The 23,557-nt window shown below is 38.8% G+C and overlaps 1 protein-coding gene across 9 annotated transcripts in view; it reads right to left on the bottom strand.

Annotated features, from left to right (window-relative positions):
* LOC109419417 (uncharacterized) overlaps positions 1 to 23,557 on the bottom strand; it is a 155,961-nt gene that overhangs the window by 53,684 nt on the left and 78,720 nt on the right. For 7 of the 9 annotated variants that reach the window (XM_062852714.1, XM_029866242.2, XM_062852713.1 and 4 more), the window contains exons 4-6: positions 16,260 to 16,421; positions 15,307 to 15,483; positions 6,670 to 7,181 (exon numbers count right to left, since the gene is read on the bottom strand). In XM_062852714.1, coding sequence (XP_062708698.1) covers positions 6,670 to 7,181; positions 15,307 to 15,483; positions 16,260 to 16,421 — 851 coding nt within the window. The remainder of the gene's footprint in view (positions 1 to 6,669; positions 7,182 to 15,306; positions 15,484 to 16,259; positions 16,422 to 23,557) is intronic. The other 2 variants (XM_029866243.2, XM_029866244.2) reach the window with 2 other exon arrangements.

Below are 23,557 nucleotides of genomic sequence, written 5' to 3' on the forward strand. Positions count from 1 at the left end.
TTTCTGTTGGAAATTTCACGAGGAACAAACCCTCTGAAGACCGCAAAGCGATCTAAGACATGTGGAAAAAGTTATTGACTGAAAACCGAATTTCATGCCAACGCTGTTTAACATTTAAAGCTTAGTTTCCTGCTCCCAAGTAGAGCGCTCAAGTAAAATTCCTCCTTTTTCCGTAAGTAATTTTGACATTTGTTCAACTGACAGTATTTTAACGAAACGATGCTGTAAGAAGGATGTGAAAGAAAAGGACACCAGGTTGTTTACGATTTGGACTTGAAGAAATTTCGTTCGTTTGCTCAGGAAATGTTATTGAAATTGAAATATACTTTTTCGCACACGTGTGGGGAAAATGATTAAATTTATAACTTTTTGGTGGGCTTCTGGGGAAAATCCAGACTACGGATTCGCACTTCGGTGGGAGGAATTCTGCTGGGTCTCTGACGGTTACTTCATGGAGTTCTTGTAGAAATACTGGGACAAAGCTTCACAGGGAATTGAATGAAGATCCACGAAGGATTCTTTGTGATGAATCTTCTGGCATTCCGTACGAAGGTTTTTATTTGAGATTTCGCACAAAAATCTCTTTAAATTCTTCCAGGTGCTCCACCAGGAGTTCGCCGGGGATTGTCTTAAAATGTCTCTGGGATTTTCATTTCCCTCCATGAGGGATTTCTGTAGTATTTTTTTTTTTCGGGGTTCACTCAGATATTTATTCAGAGATTCCCGCAGAAATTCCTTCCGGGATCATTCCAAGAGTTCCTTCTAGGACTTCTACAGGAATGCATTCTAAGATTACTCCAATAATTCCTTCAAAGATTATTCCATGAATTAATGTGGAGATTCCTACTCCTCCGGACATTTCTCCAGAAATTCCTCCTGAGATTTCTCCAATAATTCGTCCAAAGATTCCTGCAGAAATTTTTCTGGAGATTAGTGCAGGAGCTCCTCCGGAGATTTTTTTTGGAAATTCCTCGGGAAGAACCTTCCAAAGATTGCTCCAAAAGATCCTACTAAAAATCATCCAAAGGTTTCTTCGAAGATTCCTCCAGAAATTCCTCCCGGAATTCCTGCGAGGATTCCTCCAGAAATTTCTCCGATGATTCCTCCAGGAATTCCTCCGAGGATTCCTCCAGGAATTCCTCCGAATATTCCTCCCGGATTATCTCCACCAATTTTTTCAGGAATTCCTCTGAGGATTGCTTCAGGAATTTCTTTGGGGATTCCTCCGGATTATCTTTGCTGATTTTTCCGGAACTCTTCCAAAGTTTCCTCCAGGTACTCCTCCGAAGATTCCTCCAGGAATTCCTCCGGAGATCCCTCCAAAAAATATTCTGGAGATCCCTCCAGAAATGCCTCCTTGAAATTTCTCCAATAATTCCTCTAAAGATTCCTCGAGAAATTCCTCCAGATATTCCTCCCAGAATTCCTCCAGAAATTCCTCTCAGAATTCCTCCAGAAATTCCTACCGGAGTCTCTCCAGAAATTCCTCCCGGAATTCCTCCGGAGATTTCTCCAGGAATTCCACCGGAGATTCCTCCAGGAATTCCCCCAAAGATTCCTGCAGTAATTTCTGGAGGAATCTCGAGAGAAATTCCTGGAGGAATCACCGGAGAAATTCCAGGAGAAATCTCCGGTGGAATTCCTGGAGAAATCTCCGGAGGAACTATTGGAGGAATCTCTGGAGGAATTATTGGAAATATCTTAGAAGGAATTTTTGGAGATTTGCTCCAGAAGATCCTCTGGTGATTGCTCAAGAAATTGCTTCGGGGATTTCTCCCATAAATTTCTCCAGGAATCCATCCGGGGATTCTCGGGGAAGTCCTGCAGGAATTCTGGAAGAAATGCACCAGAATTTCAGAGGAACTCCTGGAGAATTTCCCGAAGAAGTCGTGGTGGAATTATTGGTGAACTTCTGGTGGAATTACCGAGGTAATTTTAGATGAGTTCCTGTGAAAATCCTGGGGGAATTTCCTGGAAACTCATTGGGGAATTCCAGGAGATTTTCTGCAAGAATTCTCGGGGAACTCTTGCAGAAATTCTCGAAAATCCCCTTGATGAATTCCCCACGGGGATGCTACGGTGATCTGATTTTGTTGCCGCTTATCATGCGCAACCAGAGCACACTAATACCAACATTCACTCAATACAGCAGCGGGAGAAAATAAGGAAAAACGCACTTTGCGAACAAAGTTTCAAAAAGAGGTATTGTATCTGTATGACTTTTCATAAGAAATTATCACTCTCTGTAGGAACTTTACTAAACATCGACACTCTCAAATTGACAATTATCAAATAATGCAGCTTTTTCATGATCAACGCTTTTATGAGATCTAATGTGATGTGAGCGTTTTGCACCGATATCCCTCGTAAAAAAGGTAAACATTCAAATTTCACGACTGTGTTGGTGAATATTTTGGCTGGAGCATAAATTTATGCTCCACGTAAGGAGGCACAATCCAACCTGTCAAACTCCATAGTGAAAAAATAGGATGCCGTCCCCTTGGAATTCCCGAAGAACTCCTGGAAGAAATTCTGGGGAACTCATGGATATACTCCTTAAGGAATTAACGGGGAACTTCTGGAGGCATACCCGGGAACTCTCGGAAGTTTTATCGGGGATTTCCTAGAGGATTCACCTGAAAATTTCTGGATGATTTCCTGGGAAATCCTTGGAGGAATTTTCCGAACACTCCTTGAGGAATTCTCGGGGAACTCCCTGGAGGAATGCCCGGGGAACTTCTGGAGAAATTCCCGGAGAACTCCTGGAGGAACTCCCGGGGAACTCCCTGGAGGAATGCCCGGGGAACTTGTGGAGGAATTCCTGATAATCTCCTGGAGGAAGAACTGGAGGAGAACTTCTGGATGAATTCCCGTGAACTTCTGGGGGACATTCTGGAGGAACTATCGAGGATCTCCTGATAGAACTCGTTTAGGAATTTTCGAGAACTAGCCAGCTTGTTCCTGGAATTAAGAGCTATTTTCATGAGGAACTTAAAAACACCATCTTTCCAAAACTCCCAGAACCCCGAACTTTTTTTTGAAATCATTAGCTTCTCTTGGACCCACAACTTCTTTGAAGAACTTGAAGAGCTTCGCCGAATTACTAGTTTTTTTTAATAGTATTTCCCGCTTCCTGCAGAATCTCGAACAATACCCGGACTCCCATAAAATCATAACTTTCTTTTATGAGAATGGAATTCTTGGAATTTCCTTCCGTATTAACTTCTTTATATCTCATGGATTGACCAGGTAGTTCGTTCTAAAAATCTTTGGAATTTTACTGCACTAATTTTCTCTCTATAACCCCATTATCGTCCCTAAGATCATCCCACAATTACCACCGATAGAGCGAGACAGAGCAAGAGCAATGCTGCAGATTCTCACATAAGAGGATAGCTACTGGCGGATATGAGGCACTAGTCCTGTTCAACGACGTAGGTTGAACTTGCTCGAACTTGCTCCATCCCGCTCTTTCCCGTTTGTTGACAAATGGGTAAGAGTAGGATGCAGCAACTTCGAGCCTACGTCATTGAACAGGACTACTGTATACCTCAAGCCATAAACGGAAAAACCCAACAACAACAAACATGATTCTCACATAATTACTTTCTTCCAGGAAACAAACTTATTCACCAAACTGAAGTTGTTTTGAAATTAACCGCAGGAAATTCCCGCTCATTGCGTTTTGCCGCAGTGGCAGATTTGCGGAATGTTTTTGAGTACATACCACAATGCTTCCGCATTCCGTTGCACTTCAAACAGATGTTTTATCTTGAGTTCTTCCCTTGCCAAATCTTTAACCCTGTGTACTTTAGGCCTAAGGCCCCTGTGTACTAACAGCTTAATGCACACTGATGTCTTTGGTGCGAAAGAAGAAACAAAAAGAAAGAGAAAATGTCACTTTTACTCACGGAATAATACATCGACATTTTATTCCGTGCGGAAAATTAACAACATGACTGACAGCATCGCATAACAGTGCCATCTGTTGGCAAATCTTTTTGGCTGCGAATTACTTATCAACTGCGAACGCTGAAGTAATTTTGATTGCAAAAGTTTTACTTGACCATTACTTGTCCTATCCTTTTACACAGTATACACAGTACTTACCAGGTGGAAACTAGAGTCAGTCTAGTTAGAGTCTGGCGGACTGTCACTTTCGATCGGAGCCAATCGAGCATGACGTCACGGTGTAGCATTTATCGGTGAGGACACCATGACGTCATGCTCGATTGGCTCCGGTCGAAAGTGACAGTCCGCCAGACTCTAATTATAGGGACTCTAGTGGAAACTAGCCATAAGGATTAACAATAAATAATAAAATCTCGTCATTTTATCGATCGGGTAAGGCTTAATAACTTTTTCTATGAATGCCGCATCGCTTTGCAGTCTTCGGAGGTCTAATTCCTCGTAAAGTTATCTACAGAAATCATTCAACGACCTTTTTTTTAGGGATCAATGGGTGATCTCAAGCGATTTTTCTTTGAAGAAGTAAATTTTCTCCATAGTAAATCGTATGAAAAACTAAGAATGGCGGGCGCTAAAATATAGTTTCTTCGATTGGTCTGAAATTATGCACAGTTGATATGGGACCAAAATGGAACTCAAAAAGTATACAGGAGTTGAAGTTTTCCATTTTTTCTATTTTCTCATATAAACCGTAGGCTAATGCCCACGTTACGTGGAGCAAATGATGAGTATGCAGGAGGTATGCGGCAGAAATATCACGCCTCACAACAATGTTGAAAGGATGTGTACAGGGGCGGACAAGTGGGATTCTGTTACTTCCACGGTTTCTCGAATCGTACTTGAACTACAGAGAAAATGGTGAGCTAAACAACAACTAGTTGAGTTGGTCCTGCTCCCCATCTAGGAATTTGAATTCAACGAGTAGTCTTAGTACTAGCCAGGACCCGAACTTCCAGGGGAAAGTGAACAACTTAAGACGGTATCTGGTGGAACGCTAACGTACTCATGTACGCCCTCTCCCCTTCTCTAAGGCCCTAACGGGCGTACCGCGAAGGTAAGGAAGAGAGAGAATGAGTTTTTATTGGGTCGAAACCCCCATAACCTGGGAACCACCTCTTGGGTACCTGATCAGCAGATTTTCTCATTCTATAAAAAAACGATATCAGTTTTCTAGTTATCACTAGATTCGATTGACGACAGAATTTTTGAGATAGTAGACTTTATATTTATCTAATTATTCAATAACGATAGACATGGTACTGACATAGGGGAACTTACGTATTCTCGGCAGTTTTGTTCTCTTCGCCATGGAAGTTTTTTTGAAAGCTGTAGGTCTCAGAGTTGGCCTCAAATCCTTCCCAACCAAGCTGAGTTATATGCCAAATTTTCAGGCAATTTGGCCCACAAAAACCCCCCATGACGAAGATAACAAACCTGCCGATAATACCCATCGTCACCCTATGTCGCAAAACACAAAGTCGATTGCAAATTTTGCATATGTCGTGCTCTAGGATACTTAGTAGATACCTTCTAATGAATGTACAAATTACAAAGTAATTTTCTGTTATTTGTCAATGATTGTCGTAGAGAACACTTTTTCCTCACAAACATGCATCCCAGAACCATAAACTCGTTTGCAATTGCTCACTTAACTCCTGTCTGTATATATTTCATTATATTGTATCTTGCCAAGCTGGCTATAAATCATAAATATGTAGAACACAAATATAAAATCATAAACTTCAAACTCAACTCAGTAACACATCGATCGGTTGTATGTGTGTATGTAGAAAGTGTCAGAGTATTCTTGGAAGGAGTTTGCAATTGAGAAACAGACAGTTTGACACTGAACAAATGAAGTTACCAAGTATGACAAACCAAAAAAGAGTACAAGTACCTACAACAAACAGTTATAGATGATGGGCATGAATTGAGATATAGTTTGTAGCACTTATATCGAACACATTGAACGGCATTCCAGTAAACAACTTGCTACGCTTGATTGCCTACGGACAGCACGTCAGACGACCATATGGACTGACCGTCCAACAACGCGAGGAACACGGAGCAACAGGGGTTTCTTGGGAGTAAGGATGCGTGAGGAATCTGAGGATATGTGGGCGAGCACATGCCTATGATGCAGTCATGTGTCCCGTAGGAGGAATATATACTGGGACCGGATAACTCAGGTATTTCGCCACAAGGTGAAGGAGATGGATAGGAGTCGTACTTTTGTTTCTCTCGCCTGGTTATTTACACTTGTACTGAGACGATAATCTTCAAAGTCGAACATAAATTTGAATACGTTGAATTGTTTAAGCGAGTTTGTTCATCTGATTCCGTGTTCATGACAGCGCCAATGGTGCACTGGAACTTCCGGAAAAGAGAAACAAACTTCGCTCGGAGGGGATCAGAAAGGAAAATTAAAGATGGAATAACAGCCGTACAACACAGATATATGACACAGTAGAACGAAGTGAATAAATGATATGTATATTATATACGTTAACACCGTTACTCGGGATTAGTCTTGATTTGTGGGGGAGTACCGGTAATAAGGGTATATAGTTGGACTGGGAACAAAAAAGAACGACACCGGTCGGTGGTGACAGGATGGAAAGAAGGAGGAAAGTAGTAGTGTTTTTTGTACGTTGGAGGTGGGAGCAGGATAAAATTGAGATGTGAAGGTGTTCTTTTTACCGCGACATTTGCCACCTCGCTAGCGGGTGTTGGCAGCGCTCCCATTTCAACACTATCGTTCTCATAGCTGTAATGATTGAGGCCAGTGTCGTTCTCTTCGTCGTAACTAGAGTCGTCATTACTGGAGGCGTATTTGGAGGTTTTGCAAAATTTGGACAGCAGTTTGTTATGCTTTCTGAGCGACGGAATGTCCAGATAGAGCAACTGTTTCTGGTGTTCCAGCTGGCGCTCGAGATATTTGGTCATATTGTCGTCGCTCAGATAGTCGCTCGGATGCTGTGAATTACTAGAGGCGGTTGATCTACTATTTCTAAGCGCAGATATGTGACATGATACAAGCAATATGGCGGCAGATCTAGCCGCACCTGTACGCGAGGTTGACACCAAGACACCTTTGGAACCGTGTAAGGGAGCACTTGACGGCCGTCGATTGCCATAGGAACCGATGGAGCCGCTAGATCGTTGACTGGAACGTGATGACGGCCTTGCCGACTGTATTGTCAATGGAATTCCTGTGTTTGATGTTGTTGTTTTAGTGTATATTGGTGTAGATTTTTTATATTCGCGATGGTTGTTTGTATGTGGTATTCGCAGATCCAAGGAAAGTAGACAGAATAGAAAGAGACAAGCGTACATACCGTATTAGATTCTAAGAGTTATTTGGCAAGACTTTTCCACGGTGCAACTGTATCAATGAGGTTTTTTACGATAACTTTATTTGTTCCTGAATTTAAAGGCAAGTTTTTTTTTCATATGTGAATTGATGAAGATTTTAAAGATTTATGTAAACTCATAACAATCGTGTGTAGGTTTTTCTTTTTGCATATGTGAATAATACATATTTTTTTTTCTGGAAAGTATACTTCTTCAGTACCTTAGCTAACTATTTTTTTCGTGATATATTTTATAAAAAGACTCAATGAGATTATAAACAATACCTTCTGTATAGTATGGTAATTGAATGAGTAAACTGTAGAGAAGAAAAAAAAAATCCAAATTTTATTGTCAATTTTAATGTCTCTCGACCTGTAGAAGCATCCTTCGTTTTAGCCCAGTAGTCCTCAGCCTAACTGCCTTTGCGGACCAAAATTGAACATCAAAAAGTGGCTGCAATTAGTTTTAGATTTTATTACTTGCTATTACTTGTAGGAATTATTCACAGAGTTTACTTCACCTGGAAACATCCCGGACACCTCAAGGACGATCAAAAATTAAAAAAAAAAGCTTTAAGATTCCATGATGACCTTCGGGGACATTCAAATATTTAGGAATCTTATTTTAGGTAAAGATAAATAAGAGATGTAGTTGGTTCCATGATAAAAATAATTGAATTCACCTCTGTCCTTATCACTGCAATTGATAGATTTACGGAAGACCAGGTATTATGCGCGATTTTGTATAAGTATGTTATGAGACCATCTAAATAACAATCGAACCTTCGCTCGTTTGTGTGATAGCTCGTAATTTTACATGGTGGCTCCTGCCTCTCTGGAGCCACCATATAACATTTTACACCTTTCATAATAACTTCCTTTGAATGTGGCGTGCACCTACCCGCAGTTCAAAAATAACCGAATAGCTAACTTACAGTACCTCGAGATTTGAAATACGAACAATTTAAAAGAAAGTTTGCAAATCTGTCAACCAGTTTTTAAGATACTGTGATCACCGCAACGGTACTTTTTAAAATCACAATTTAAAGATAATCGCGTTATAGTTTCGCGCCTTTCCTTGTCTTTAGGGTGGGCTGTAACCTTCGTTCTAGTGCTCAATTTTTTATGAAATTTTGGATGTGCATTATCTAGCTAATATTATTTTAGATTATGCATCAAAAGAGTTCGATATTTTTTTATCACTCTCAAGGCATGTAACTTGTAATGTAATATCGAGAGAAATCCCTAAAGGAATTTCTGAAAGACTCTCGGGAGCAATCAATGCAAAAGTAGCTGGAACAATCATGAGGAGAATCCCTGAAGGAACCCCAGGACAAATCTAGGATGGAATTTTGGGAGGAATCCAGGAAGGTATCTCCGGAAGAACCTTGGAAAAATTCATGGAGAAATCAGCAAAAGAAATCAGCAAAAGAATTCCCTGAAAGAATCTCTGGAGAAATTCCTATAAGAAAACCGGAAAGAATCAATGAAGGAATCATGGAGGAAATCTCTTAAAACATCTCTGAATGAATCCAAAAGGAATTCTCGGAGATGCCGGGAGAAATCAATGATAGAATCCCGGGTAAAATCCATAAGGGTATCTTGTTTTGGTCCGGCAATTTGACCAACTTCAGGGCCTAATTTTTTATTAAAATTGGCACAAATATAAATAATTATTTTCTGAAACTGTAAAGTTGTCTGTTACTGCAATGAACCCAGACAAATCGCATGAGGATAATACTTTGTTTTGATATTTGCATCTTTTTGCCTCAGGTTTGAATGTCTAAATTTGGCCCAATTCCGTGATGGTTGATAACACGGTAATGGAATACTATTATAATATATAAAATACGTATGTTGAACAAGGTTTAGGTGAACACAAACTGTTATTCAGCATTTTATTTATTGAATCATATATTTGACAACTGGAAGCACTGCTCAATTGATATAGCAAAAATTTCAATACGAATTGGGGATTTCCAACTAGTTTTACTGCTAGAAAAGAAGCATGGTTCATGAGCTCCAGAGTCTTTTGATGATCAAAAATATTTTGAGAACCGTCATAAAACCTGATACCATTTATTTTGGTTTTATGGTGTTTTTAAGAATCTTTTCCAGTCTATTTGACTAAAAAATATTACTGAGGATTAATTTAAAGAAAGAATATTGCAAACATAAAGTTTTATTGTGGAGCTGGCAACATTGCAACGATTGAAACAATCCTATCATGCAAAACTCAAGGATCAAGAGAGCACAGCTGTACAGTGTTCTTATTAGCGGTGCAACATTCTATCAGTAACTTACAACACCACTACAATAACAGTGAAAGATGAAGCTAAATAGTATCATACATGTTGTTCTTTTTCGGATAGTCAATCGAAATGGTATGTAAGGCATACGTAAAGTCTGAAGTTCATTTGCATAAATGTGTTGTAAATGGACATGGAAATATTTCAAAAAAAAAGTGGAAGTGGATATCTAACCATCGAAGTAGATGAAGAGTTACGAAGAAGAGCATAGGGGTGAGGTGGACATTTGATTAAGGCTGGCTTTTTACTTTGCAGAATTGCCACCTGTTCTGTGAAATGTTGGTTAACGGTGCGAGCCCTGTCTAGTGAATTTGAAGAGCTATGAGTTCAAATGCCAACACAACTGCGTCATTTTATTTTTTTAAATTTGTCCTTAACACATTTGGACACCAACTTTTCAAATGATTGTAAGGCGGGTACAAATTTCATTTTGACTTTTTGTCACCTTCCCCTCTTTCAAAAGTTTTTGGCTAGATTTGGTATTTAGAAGGGGCAGATAAAACATATTTATCAAAAAGTCGAGTCTTGCAAAAAATTCTTTAACAAATCCGATAAGTTTTTAATATTTTTCGGATTAAATGCTTTATTATTTTTATCACTCACATCGACCAGCCAAAGAGTGGTGGGACAAAAACTGAAATAAATACTTGTAACGGCCTAACTGCATTCAAACCATATCACAAAGCAGTGGACCATACTTTATCACTCCCATGAAATCCATCGTCACTATCGTAAAGAGCAGGATTCTATCTCTCTATTAGTGCTGATAGATTGTCTGAGTTGGTTTAACTACGTTGCATAGTTTAACGGACGTAATGTTTGCAAATGCAGTTACTCCCTTTTGAAATGTTGACGCCGATGTGTGCCCACCAGGGATGGGAATATTCACTTGCAAAGTTCTTTGGGAGGCGTAAGTGTTTAAATACACATTATGGTCGATGCAAATATTTAATTTGATTTATGTGATTCATTTATGTGTAACTTTTTGCAAGTGGGTGTTCCCATCCCTGCATTAATGCAGTGATGTGTAGTTAATATTTCTGTTATTGTTCTGTTTCGTTTGGGATCCAGTTTCTTAAGAAAAAAAAAAACAACTTTGTTTTATAATTATCTATTCTCGTTTCGGGTAAAGCATGTCATTTTCTAACTGACGGGAACTGACTGTTGTTTCTGCTTTTACTAAGTATTTGCCAAAACTTCATCTTCAATCTTGTGTAAGCCTGAGCCACAAATTTATTTGTTTCGGAATATCAAATAATGTGCTGCACCCTAGGATTACTACGGTTTTGTTCTTCATTCACCAGTCTTGTATGGGATCTAAGCTTTCTTTGAATATGGTCAGTGTTGTCATCAGTTACATTATTGTTGTTTCGAAATTAAAAAACAATTAACTGCACATGAAGGGCACTATAATGTTTGCAGCACATCTAAACTGCCTATTTTTTAACACTATCCGAGCAGAGGAGAATAGCAAGTTAATAACTACGAAATCACATAACCTGTTTTTATATCTTTTTTTGTTATTATTAAATTATCAATGCATAGCTTTTCCATAACAAATTTTGTTGGACAATCTCATTTTGTTATAATCAAGCTATTGATACGCATTAACTAAATTACATTGAAATAACATGTTTTTTTTAAAGTACAAGTTTAGTTATTGTTGTACTATTGATCAACTTATCAGCAATAGCACAACAGTAACAAGTTTTGAAATCACAGCAACACTTCGACAATAATTGTTATAATTATTTTATGACCTGTCCCATTGTGTTGTTCCATTTTTGTATTCAGTTAAAAAGGAAATTCCTGAACGACTCCTTTTAATTATTATTATTAATATTTATTAAAGACACTTTACCACTTATGTGGCATTCGTGTCTGAACTCCTTTTAAGAATTCCTGAAAAAAAATCCGGATAAGCACTTGGAGGTTCTGGAGGAACCTTTCGATAAATCCCTGGAGAAGTCTTCAACAGAACTACTGGCGCAATTTTCTTAGAAATTCCGAAGTTAATTCTTTTGAGCAATTATTAGGATTCTTGGCAGAATCTTTTGAAAAACTCCTGGAGAATCCTTCGGAAAAACTCATGGTGAAATCCTCAAAGAAATGACATGAACATCAGGACTAATGATCACAGGAAATTCTGAAGAATTCCTTGAAGGGATTTTATGCAGGATTCTGGAGGAATTTCTAGAGGAGTCTTTGAAAACCCATGAAAGATTCCGTCAAAGAACTTTCGGAGAAATTTCTGGAAGATTTTTAAAGTCGTGTATGGAAAAGTTTATGACCAAATCTGTCGACAAATTTTTGGAAGAATTTTATGACAGTCATTTGATAAACATAAAAGGAGTTTTCGGCGGAATCCTTAGAGAAACAGAGAAATTTTAGAAAAAAAATATTGCAAAAATTTCTGGTGAAAGTCCTGTAGGAATTATCAGAGGAAGTACAGGAGAAATTATAGCAAAATTTTTGGAGGAATTCTTGTAGAATCCAGGAGGAATATTCGACATAATTCTTGAATCCAGGGAAAAATCGGAGGAAATAAAACAATCTTTCCAGGAAAATTGTAATAATCTGTACAATATTTCCAATATGCCAAAAAATTTCTGCAAAACTGTTGAGCATTCTAAAAATTCTCCAGTTTCTATGCTGAATAAAAAACAAAGGTCACACGTGTTCCGAAACAATTAAAGTTTAAAAGTTTATAAATGAAAAGGTGGAAATCGAAGCTAGTCGTATTTGATAATATAGAAATTACTAAAATTCGATTAACTTGCGACTTCAAATCTCTTAGAATGAATTAAAAGCTGAATATAGTATTTTTCGATAATTTCAAAATATTTCTTTCGTCAGAGTAATGAACCTCATGTTATTGGCGAGTTTGTGAGACAAAGCGAATAATTTTATATAAGAAGCATTATAATTTATTTAGTAACGAGTTTGATATCATAAAGACTGGACTCGAAAAAAATGAGACACAAAGAGTAATGTATAACTTTTGATTGCGTGCACAAAAATAGCTGTTTTTTTTTGACCAGAAATAATACATTATGTGTAGCTAATACCCTAAAAATTTTGATCAAAACCGGTTAAGTGTTGGTGGAGATATTGTCGAAACTAGAGACTTACCATTCGAGAATCTTGGCCAAACAAATACTTTAAAAAATATCACATTTTTTACCTAAAACTGTAGAGCCAAAAATACTGAACCGATTTCAATCAAATTTTTCTGTACAAAAAGTATGTATGTAGATGTATTGTGTCAAAATTTCATTCAATTTGATTTGACCTTTAAAAAGTTATAGTCATATATGTAGCACTATGTCACAATAAGCAGATGTGGTTTTGGTATAGTGACATTCAAACTGCTCTAACTTTTGAAATGTTCAATCAAAATGGCTGAAATTTTCACTGAGAACAGATTAACACAACGATTTCACACCGTCAAAGTTAAAAAAAAAATCGGGACAGTGTTGCCAATACTACAGTCAAAATAATGCACACTGATTTTAAAATGTTAAAAAGTGCCCAAAATTTGAAAACCCGTTTTTTTTTGTTTGAATTGTTACAAAAAAAGGTCCTGAACCGATTATAATGAAATTTTCACCACTTATTTTGACTTACTTGAAGAACTTACAGTCAAATTATCAGACGTTTTGATGAGCTAACAACCAAGTTATAGCCTAAACATTTTTTAAAATGGAAGCCCAAAATTTCCAAAATCACATTTTATTGTATCGACAATATTTGCGCCAATACTGAACCGATTTTGATGAAATTTTTAGGGCATAACTTGCTGTTCCTGGTTGAAAAATCTGCTATTTTTGTGTACGCAATCAAAAGTTATACATTATTATTTTTTTTACCCTTGATCACTTAACCTAATTGCAGCTCTATTGTCCACTAGGGCACTACGAGAGCGATTTCAATTGACAGCTGCACTTACATTTTGTACAGCGCCTAGATGTCTATTCTATTCTACTTTATCGAACTGGTTGCCTTTCTGCTGCTTTCACTTTTCTACTCTATACATGGTAGAAGGATGAGCACAAGGATGATGGATGGCCGTTGTTCCTTTCCAGTCCGATTGGGGGTCCAGTATGAGTATCAGTTCGCCGATATCCAGGTACCCGGGTCCGTTTGAGCCACGGGGCTCAGAAGAGGGTCAGTAACAACCGCTCTCGGGGGAAGAGCAACTGACGAAAAATTGCAAGTGCCGGGGCTGGAAATCAAACCCATGACCATCCGCATATGAAGAAAACGTGTGACCAACTACGCCACGGGCCCCGGCAATATACATTATTTTGAGTGTCTCATTTTTTTCGAGTCCAGTCTTTAGCAAATTCTGCTCTCCGATTATTATCAATAACATATTAATACCAAAATTTGTTATTGCAATATTTTCCGAATTCACTGTTATTAGGTCGTTATTGAAACTAACAAAACATTTCAATAACTAATGGTTTTCCGGGAAAATTTTTTTTGTTATGGAATTTGTTATTTTGCCGCTTATGACAGACAAGTTTATAACACTATATATTATGGTAATAACTTAAAAATAATCGATTTTATTATTCAGCTATTTTGCCCAAATAACACAGATCCTTATGCTGTTGTTATTCCCTTCTGCTCGGGTCCATTTAGCCGCATATCGCCTCCACTTTAGCATCCTATTCTACATCATATGCGATCGTGTGTTGGCTGGGATGTTACAGATGTCTACAGAATCTTGATCAAATATCTGAATTTGATTTTTAAAAAGACAATTCACACCGTCTTCAGCCAGAGGCTGCACAGACTGAACACATTACTTGCAGTAGACAACGGGGACAACACACAGAACACCCAATAGCCCAGTAATGAATTTTTCGTTTGACGAAAAGTTTCCACCGACTGGAGCGGGAATCGAACCCACACTCCGAAGCTTGTGATATGCCTAGACGGCTGCCGCCGCTAACCGCACGGCCACGAAGCTCAAACCTCAAAACCGTGATACTGATGTTATTTGAGTAGTATTGCCAGTTCCAGAGATAATTTCAAAATACTTATTTGTTTTACAAATCCACGTTACTCAAGCTAAGTTTTACTACAGTTTACGGAACATGTGTTACACGTTCACTCATTCTAACTCCCCGTATTGAATTTTAGCAAATGATCTTTTGGTAAATTTCGAGTTTGTCTGTTTATATAGGATATCACTAATGGATTTTGGAAAAAAAGTTGATCAAATGAGGCATCTAAATATCAAACAGCTGATGTTTAGATGCTTCATTTTTTTTTCTTTTAACATGAGTAAACATACACAGCGATTTTATGAGTTCAAGTATATACTTTGTTTAGTTGCACCGTGTCATTTGTTAGTAGTTTATTTACTATTATTTTAAGGATCTCATGCATTGTGAAGAGAAATTTGCCTTCTAAGTACGCACGTAATATTTTTTTGTTTCCATTAATCCAAATAAATGAGGTTTCAATAATTAAATTTTCACGATTCATTGGATCTCAAACAGCATTCCGAATAACCACGCCACGCGTTGCTACCTTAGACAGACAAATGCCTCTCTTCTTTGGGCCAGGAATCGAAAATAATAACAGATGACAGTTATATGAAAAAAAAACTCTCTACTAACGACCATGAAATCTCAGCCAGATAGAAACGTGTCCCAACGTACCTGTATCGCTGTTGTACAAAATCGGCGGCGCAAGGTTAGCATCGCCAAAATGTCGAGGTCGAGGGTATTTCGTTTTGCTAAATAGATGCAGTACCATGCAAATGAGCCCGGCTAGCACGGCAATGCCACTGGTGACACCGAATAGTGTCGGAAGATCTGCAGTTATTTGAGCCATATCTGAAGAAAGACACGGGGAGAAGAAGAAAAGCGACCAAGAAGAAAAGAAGAGTGAAAACGTTAGTGCGACACAGGGAAGCTCGGTGCGGCTCGAATTGAATGGAGTCCAAAATGTGTGGACTGAGGACGGTTCTATGGAGTCATGTATTATGATAAAAATATTGGATTGAAATGGTATTAAGTTGTAATAACGTGTTCATGAAAGTTTTTTTTATATATTAAATCTAAAAAATCTATGTTATCTATGTTAAAAAATGCATGTTCGATTCATGACAGAATGCTAATTCATGTTTAGTTATCCCAAGAAAAGCATTTTCTACCCGATTAAAATGAAAGACAAAATGTTAATTAAGATTATTAAGATTATCCAGAAGACAACTGCTACCATTTCATAATTGTAGCAACTCGATTAATGATGATGGTGATGAAGCTGGAGGTAATCAAAACTCTCTTGTTCATGTTGATCTAGAATGCTTGGTTAGGAAATCCTTCTCGTATTCAAAAATATTCGATAGAGCATGACAAAACCTGATTGATAATATTTCTATTTTTGTGTATTACTGGCTAGCACGTGCATATCGGAGTCTTGGGTGAAATGATAAAAAGGTGTTATGTAAGCACCCCATCGTTATAAATTTAGTCCATCGGCTGTACGCGTGTTGTATTTTAGATTGATGGCTTGAGGACTCCATTAACAAAAATAAAAACCATCAGCCCGTGATCCACCAACTCAGGACCGTATCAACACAGGGGAGGAAGGCAACAGGAATACTTACCTTGTGTACAGAAGACACGTCTGGTTGGTTTTACGTAGCTAACGGAGTGGAAACCGGGAGCACACTGGCAGATGGCGTTGTGGCTGATCTGCACACAGAGAGCGTGCTCGTCGTTGTAGATGCAGGTTTGATCGTAGAAGCATTGTTCCCCTAACTTTTTGGCTGAGTTTTGGGCAAAGCAAGGCAAACGAGGAGGGTTGGGTGGCATCCAGGAACATCCGTGATTGGGCCGGGTCGATGGTGTCGTCGTTGTTGCATGAAATGGGAGATAGAGAGCATTCAATTAGAACGTGCAATTTATACAACAGTGGGGATTATATTAGGCAAATGTGATGGAACTGTTTGGTGTTGTTTGGGTTTATTTATCTACTATATTGAACTATATTAACTCAATCTATGTTTTGTTCAGTTTTAGATGCCATTGCAAAGGAAGGGAAATCAAATAACGATTTTGCTTTTTGTTTTCTTAGAATTTTCAGACGCTTTCAAATTTGATAATAAAGCCACACTATTCATACTAAGGAATCCCCGAATGATTTCAGGGAGGAATCTCAGTAATTCCAGGAGGAACCTTCAAGAAACTCCTGGAGGAATCCAAGAAGAAACTTCTGGACATATCATCTTCAGGAAACTTCTTCAGGAATCTCTGGTGGGTCAAGAATCTCTCTTAGAGAATTTCAAGAGAAATCGCCGAAAGAATTTCAACAGGAATTCCCGGAAAATTTTTAGGAAGAACCCCCGATGGCATTTTAGGAGGAATCCCTGAAGGAATTCTAGGAAGAATCCTCGTAGGATTCCATGAGGAATACTTGCAGGATTCCATGAGGAACTCCTAAAATAATTCTAGCACAAACCTCAAAGGAACTCTTGCAGTAATTCACAAAAAAATCCAGCAGGAATCTCCAAAAGAATTTCAGTGAGAATTTCCAAGGGAATTCGAGAAAAAAACACAGGATTTCAAGCAAAAATCAGCGAAAAGTATCCAAAAGGAATCTCTGAAAAGTTCCAGGAGAAAATTCAAAGGGAATTCTAGCAGCAATTACCAAAGAAATTCCAAGAGAAATCCCCGGAAGAATTCCAGAAGAAATTCCCGAAGGAATTGTAGGAGGAATCACTGAAGGAAATCCCGAAGAAATTCTAAGACGATTCCTCGGAGGAATTCCATGATGGATCCTCGTAACATTCCAAATTTCAAGGAGGAAGCTCCGAAAAAAAAAATGGAAGAGGAATCACTAAAGGATTCCTAAGAAAATCTAGGAGGAATCTCCGAAAAAAAATCTGTGTGGAATTCTCGTATAAATTTTAAGAGGAATCCCCGCCAAAATATCAGGAGGAATCTGCGAATGAAGTCCAGAAGGAAACACCGATAGAATTCCAGGATGAATTCCCGAAGGAATTGCTGGATAAATCTCCAAAAGATGTCTAGGAGGAATCCCGGAAGGAATTCTTAAAGAAATGCCCGAGAATTCAAGGAGGAATCTCCGAAGGAATTCTGGAAGGAATCCCCGAAAGAATTTCAGGAGAAATTCCAGAATGCATTCAAAGAGGAATCTTCGAAAGCATTTTAGAAGGAATATCCGACGAAATTCAAGGAGGAATTCCTGAAGTAATTCCAGGAGAAATCCCCGAAGAAATTACAGGAGAAATCCCTGCAAAAAAATCCCAGGGGAACCCCTGAAGGAATTCTGGGAGGAATCTCCGAAGGATTTCAAAGAGGAATACTCGAAGGATTTTCAATAGGATACCTCGAAGAAATTCCTAGAGATACCAGGAGAAATCCCCGAAGGAATTTCAGAAGGAAACCCCTAAGAAATTCTAGGAGGACTCCTGGAGGAATGCCATGCAAAATCTCTGAAGGAAATCCAGGAGAAATCTCCTAAGAAATTCTAAAAGGAATCATCGAAGAAATTCCAGAAGGAAACCTCGAAAGAATATCAGGAGAAATCCATGAAAGAATATCAGGAGGACTCCTGGGGGAATGTCATGAAGAATTACCGAAGGAATTCTAGGAGGACCTGGAAGAATTCAATGGGGAATATCTGAAGGAAATCCAGGGGGAATCTCCGAAAGAATTCTAAGAGACATCATCAAAGAAATTCCAGGGAGAAACCCCGAAGGAGTTTCAAGAGAAATCCACGATAGAATATTAAGAAAATCCCCGAAACAATTTCAGGAGGAATCCATGATGGAAGTCCAGGAGGAATTCCCGAAAGGAATTCCAGGAGAAATTCCAGAATACATTATAGGAGGAATCTCCGAAAGAATTCTAGGAGGAATCCAGGAGAAAGTCCAGCAGGAATTGCTAAATGAAGTCCAAGAGGAACCCCTTTCGGAATTCCAAAAGGAATCTCCAGAGGAGTTCTAACAGGATTCACCAAAGGGATTCCAGGAGGAAATCGCGAAGGAATACCAGGATGAATCTACGGCGGAATATCAAGAGAAAGCCCCGAAAGAGTTTCAGGGGGAACCCTCAAAAGAAGTTTGGGGGAAACCCCGAAAGGATATCTAGGAAGAATCTCCCAAGAAAATCCAAGATGAATCCCCGAAAGAATTCCAGAAGAAATTCCCGAAAGCATTTCAGGACGAATTCCCGAAGAAGTTACAGGAGAAATCTCTGCAGGAATTCCAGGGGAAATTTCCGAGGGAATTCCGGTAGGCATCTCCGAAGGATTTCCTGGCAGAATCCTCGAAGGATTTCTCAGCGTAGTCTCCCAAAGAGAACTTTTCGGTAGGGGGGCAGAGGGGGGTAAGGATTTGCAGGATGTATCCCCTAAAGAATTTGTTGGCGATACTCGCCTTGCCGTTACTCGAAGAACTTTCTTCGCTAGTTGGTACTAGCACCGAAAATTGACACACTCGCGATAGTACACCCGAGACCGTTTATCACACGCACCGGGGTAATGAACTTTTGGTAAGGGTCATCAACCGACCGAAGAAATGGGACGAGAACAAGATCGAACGTAGTGTCCAATTCAACGTGTATTTGCTGACTGACTAATATTTACAACTATTGCTGCTTCTACAGCGTTGTCGATTGACCATCGGCTACCTTCGTGGTCACTCATTCTCTCGCTCATGTTATAATTACTGACGAGGGAGTATGGGGATGATTGGACAATTTGATATTCTAATATTACAGAGGTAGTGGCTATCTCCAACAGAATTCCTGGAGGGATTCAAGAAGTAATTCCTGGAGGAATTCTAGAAAGAATTGCTGGAGGAATACTTGTGAAAACTTTATGAAAGATTCGTCAATAATATCTGCTTATAATACCACGGAAATAATTACAGGAACTCCTAAAAGATTTTATGAAGGAACTCCTGTAGGAATTCCTGAATGAGCTAATGGAGAAATCCGGCAGTCCTTCTGGAAAAATCTCAATCTACAATCTGAAAGAACTACTAGAGGAATCCCTAAAGGAACTTCTCGAGGAATTCTTTAAGAATATTCAGATCGGAAGAAATCATAGATTTTTTTTTCATTTTTATTAATGTCTATTTTAACTTAAATGCTAATTCTACACTAAATCATAGAATCATTTTTATATAGGAATCCTTGAATAAACTTCTGGGGGAATCCCTGAATTCTTCTTGAGGTCTCCTTGGATTCTTCCATGAGATTCTCTGAAAGAGATTTCTGAAGGAACTTCTGTAGGAATCCCAGAACAAATTTAGGAAGAATTTCTTGGGAAAAAGCATCTGCAAGAATCTCTGAAACTTCTTGAGGTTTCTCTGAAGGAAATACTGAACTATTTTCTGCAAAAACTCCTGTAGGAATTTCTAAAGGAACTTAAGAAAGAATCCTTGACGAGTTTTTGAAGGGTGTATAGTAGCGTGGTTCAAAAAATCGTTTTTGCTCCACACCGCTTATACGATTCGTAACCAGATTCTATGCCTCCTCCCAAAAAATGAGCTGATTTGGGTAAAAATTGAGAGTGCACAAGCCCTTCAATGTTTGTATGGGAATTACTATCGGAAAAGGATGTTTTCCCATCCCGAGATTCCCCCAGGAACTCTTCTTAGGATTCCTTCAGGAAGTACTCCTTCTATTCGCTAAGAAAGTCCTCCAGGATTTTTTTAGCACTTTCTCCACGAATTGTTTTGATATTCCCTTAGGAATTCCTATTGAAATTGCTTCCGGAGTTTCTTCAGGAATTTATAACAAGGTTTATTTTTGTGTTAAATGTGCTATTTTAACTTGTAAATATTTCCCTAGAATAAATGTACATTTATAGGGCTCTGGCATAATAGAGGCCCGCAATCCTATTTCGATTGCCAACATTCAGGATATTTCGGGCCGTTATTAGGTACTAGAGATGTATACCTTTTCCTGGCACAGACTTCAAGTTATAGAACTCTAGTGATGAAACCCGAATCGTGATGAAACCAACTAAATAATACTGCGAACGAAAGGCAACCTGCCAGAAGAAATACGATTAGGCGCTGTCCATAAACTACGTAGACTCATTTTTGGTCATCTCAGACCCCCCCCCCCCTTCCCCCTCGTAGACTTTTGTCCATACAAAATAATCGAAATTTGTATGGAGCGTAGACTTTGGCCAGACCCCCCCGTCCCCCCTAAGAGTCTACGTAGTTTATGGACAGGCCCTTACTGGATTGACTGATGGACGATGGACCAACAACATTTCGTCATCCTGTCATCGGAAATTGATATCCAAGAGGGTAACAGGGCAAAATACTTGTTCTGTGTTGTATTTGTCCAATTGTGATGTTATAATTCATTACGCATTTATAAGGTTCCACTACAAGATGTTATATTTTAATTTGCATTGGTAGTGCTTCATTATTTTTCGTAATAAATTTCTCTAGGGATTTCTTCAAGAACTGCTACAGGTATTCCTCCACAAACTCTTCTAAGGATTTCTTCTCAGAGAATTCCATCTGCGTTTTTCTCGGGAATTATTCCTGGTGCTGGTACTCTCCTACTTTTTTTTCGGAGATTCCTCCAGAAACTTCATCAGGAATTCATCCAGAAATTCTTCCCGGAATTCTTGCAGGGATTTCTCTAAAAAATCCCCCAGGAATTCCTCCAAATATTCTGCCAGATATCCCTCTAGAGATTTCTCCAGGAGCTCCTCTGGCGTTTCCCTCAGTAACTCCTACATGCATTCCTCCGAGAATTCCTACAGGAATTCTTCAAGGGATTCCTCCAAGAATTTTTCCAGGGACGCCTACAGGGACGTCTTCCTCCGAAGATTTCTCCAGGAATTATACTTAAGGGGTTGCTCCAAGAATTCCACCAGGCATTCCTAGGCATTCTTCCAGAAATTTATCCAGGAATTCTTCTACGGATTCCTCCTTGGATTCTTGCAGAGATTTCTCCAGGAATTCTTTCAGAGTTTCCTCCTGCTATTCCTTCATATATTCCTCCAGGAATTGCATCAGGATTTCAGACAGAAATTTCTCCAGGGTCTGCTCGAGGAATTCCTCCAGAAATAATCCCAGAAATTTCTTTCGGGATATCTCCAAGAATTTCACCAGGAATTTATCTGGGAATTCCTTCACACATTCCGTCAGCAATGCATCCAGGAATTTCCTCAAGAAATCCTTCACGGATTCCTTTAGAAATTCGTGCAGGATTTTCTGTAGGAATACCTTCTGGATTTTTTCCAGAGATTCCTCCAGGAATTTTTCCAGAATTTCCTCCAAGAATTCCTGCAGGGATTCCTCCAGGAATTCAACCAGAAATTCCGCTAAGAATTCTTCCAGGAAATTCTTCATGGATTTCTCCACGAATATTTCCAGAGATTCTTTCAGTAAACCCTTCAAGGATTTTTCCAGGCATTATTCCAGGATTTCATCTAGGAATTTCTCCAGGAACTCCTCCATTGATTTCTCCGGGAATTGATCCAGGAATTGCTCCTGAATAAACCTCAAAAATTTTGTCATCATTTCTTTGAGGATTTTTTCGGGAATACCTTCAGGAACTTTTCAGGGATTTCTCCAGGATTGTTTCCAGAGATTCCTTCAGGAATTGTTTCAGGGATTCCTCCTCCTCCTCCTCCTCCTCCTCCTCCTCCTCCTCCTCCTCCTCCTCCTCCTCCTCCTCCTCCTCCTCCTCCTCCTACTCCTCCTACTCCTCCGAAAATTTCTTCAAGAAATCCTCCACAAATTTCTCCACAAATTCCTCCACAGATTCTTCCAGGAAATTCTCCTGGAACTACTCAAGTGATTTTTCAAGAAATTTCTCCAGGAATTCCTTCTAGAATTCCTCCGAAGATTTCTTCAGGAATTCTTCCAGGGATTGCTCCAAGAATTTATTCAAGAATTTCTCCAGGAAATTCTCCAGCAATTCCTGCTGGGTCGCATCCAAGAATTGCTCCAGGAATTCTTCCAAGGATTTCACCAGAAATTCGCTTGGAAGTTCATCCAGGCATTCCTTCAGGATTCTCTCTAGAGATTTTTCCAGGAATTGCTTCAAGGATTCCTCCAGGAATTCCTTCTCGAATTTCTCTTAGAATTCCTCCAAAGATTTGTTCAGAATTTTATCTGAGATTGCCTCCAGGAATTCCTCAACAGATTTCTTTTAAATTTTTTCTAGGGATTCTTTCTTGATTTTTTTCAGAAATTTCTACAGAAATTTCTCCCAGAATTCATCTGGAGATTTCTCAAGCAGTTCTTTCAGGGATTTCTGCTTCAATCCTTCAATCATTTGTTTTAGGGATGTACCCAAGAATGTTTCCAGGATTACCTGATGATTTTTTTTAATTATTGCTAGAATTTGTGGAGGAATTCCTTCAGCGACTAGTATTTGAAGATAATTTAAAAAGGATGCATACAGGAAATTATCCAGGGATTCTTTCAGGATTCCCTCCAGCAGTTTCTTCAGAAGCTTACTCAGGGATTCCATTAGCAATTCTTACAATAAGCGAGACAATAAGTCCTCCAGTGATTCTTACATGCTAAAAGTGCTTTCAGATATTTCTCCAGGGAATCCTTCAGGAAAGACTCTTTCGGAATTCTTTCAGGAATTTCTCCCGGAATTTCTCTAGGAAACGCACCAATATTTTTCTAGGAATTCCTTCCTAAATTCCTCCAGACATTACTTTTTGAATAAGTTCCAGGATCTTTTCAAAAATTCCATTGTTTGAAAGTTCTCTAATAATACCTGCCGTAAAATTCTTCAAGAATTTCTCTATGCATTTCTTTCAGGAACTTTTACAGGAATAGCTCGAGGGTTTCCTTCAGTGATAGTTTCAAGGCTTTTGTGAGAATACTTTCAATAATTCTTCCAAGGATCCTCCCGGGAAAACGTCAATTGACATTTATATAGGTTT

This window comes from Aedes albopictus, chromosome 2 (genome assembly GCF_035046485.1).
Source record: "Aedes albopictus strain Foshan chromosome 2, AalbF5, whole genome shotgun sequence".
NCBI classification, from domain to species: domain Eukaryota; kingdom Metazoa; phylum Arthropoda; class Insecta; order Diptera; family Culicidae; genus Aedes; species Aedes albopictus.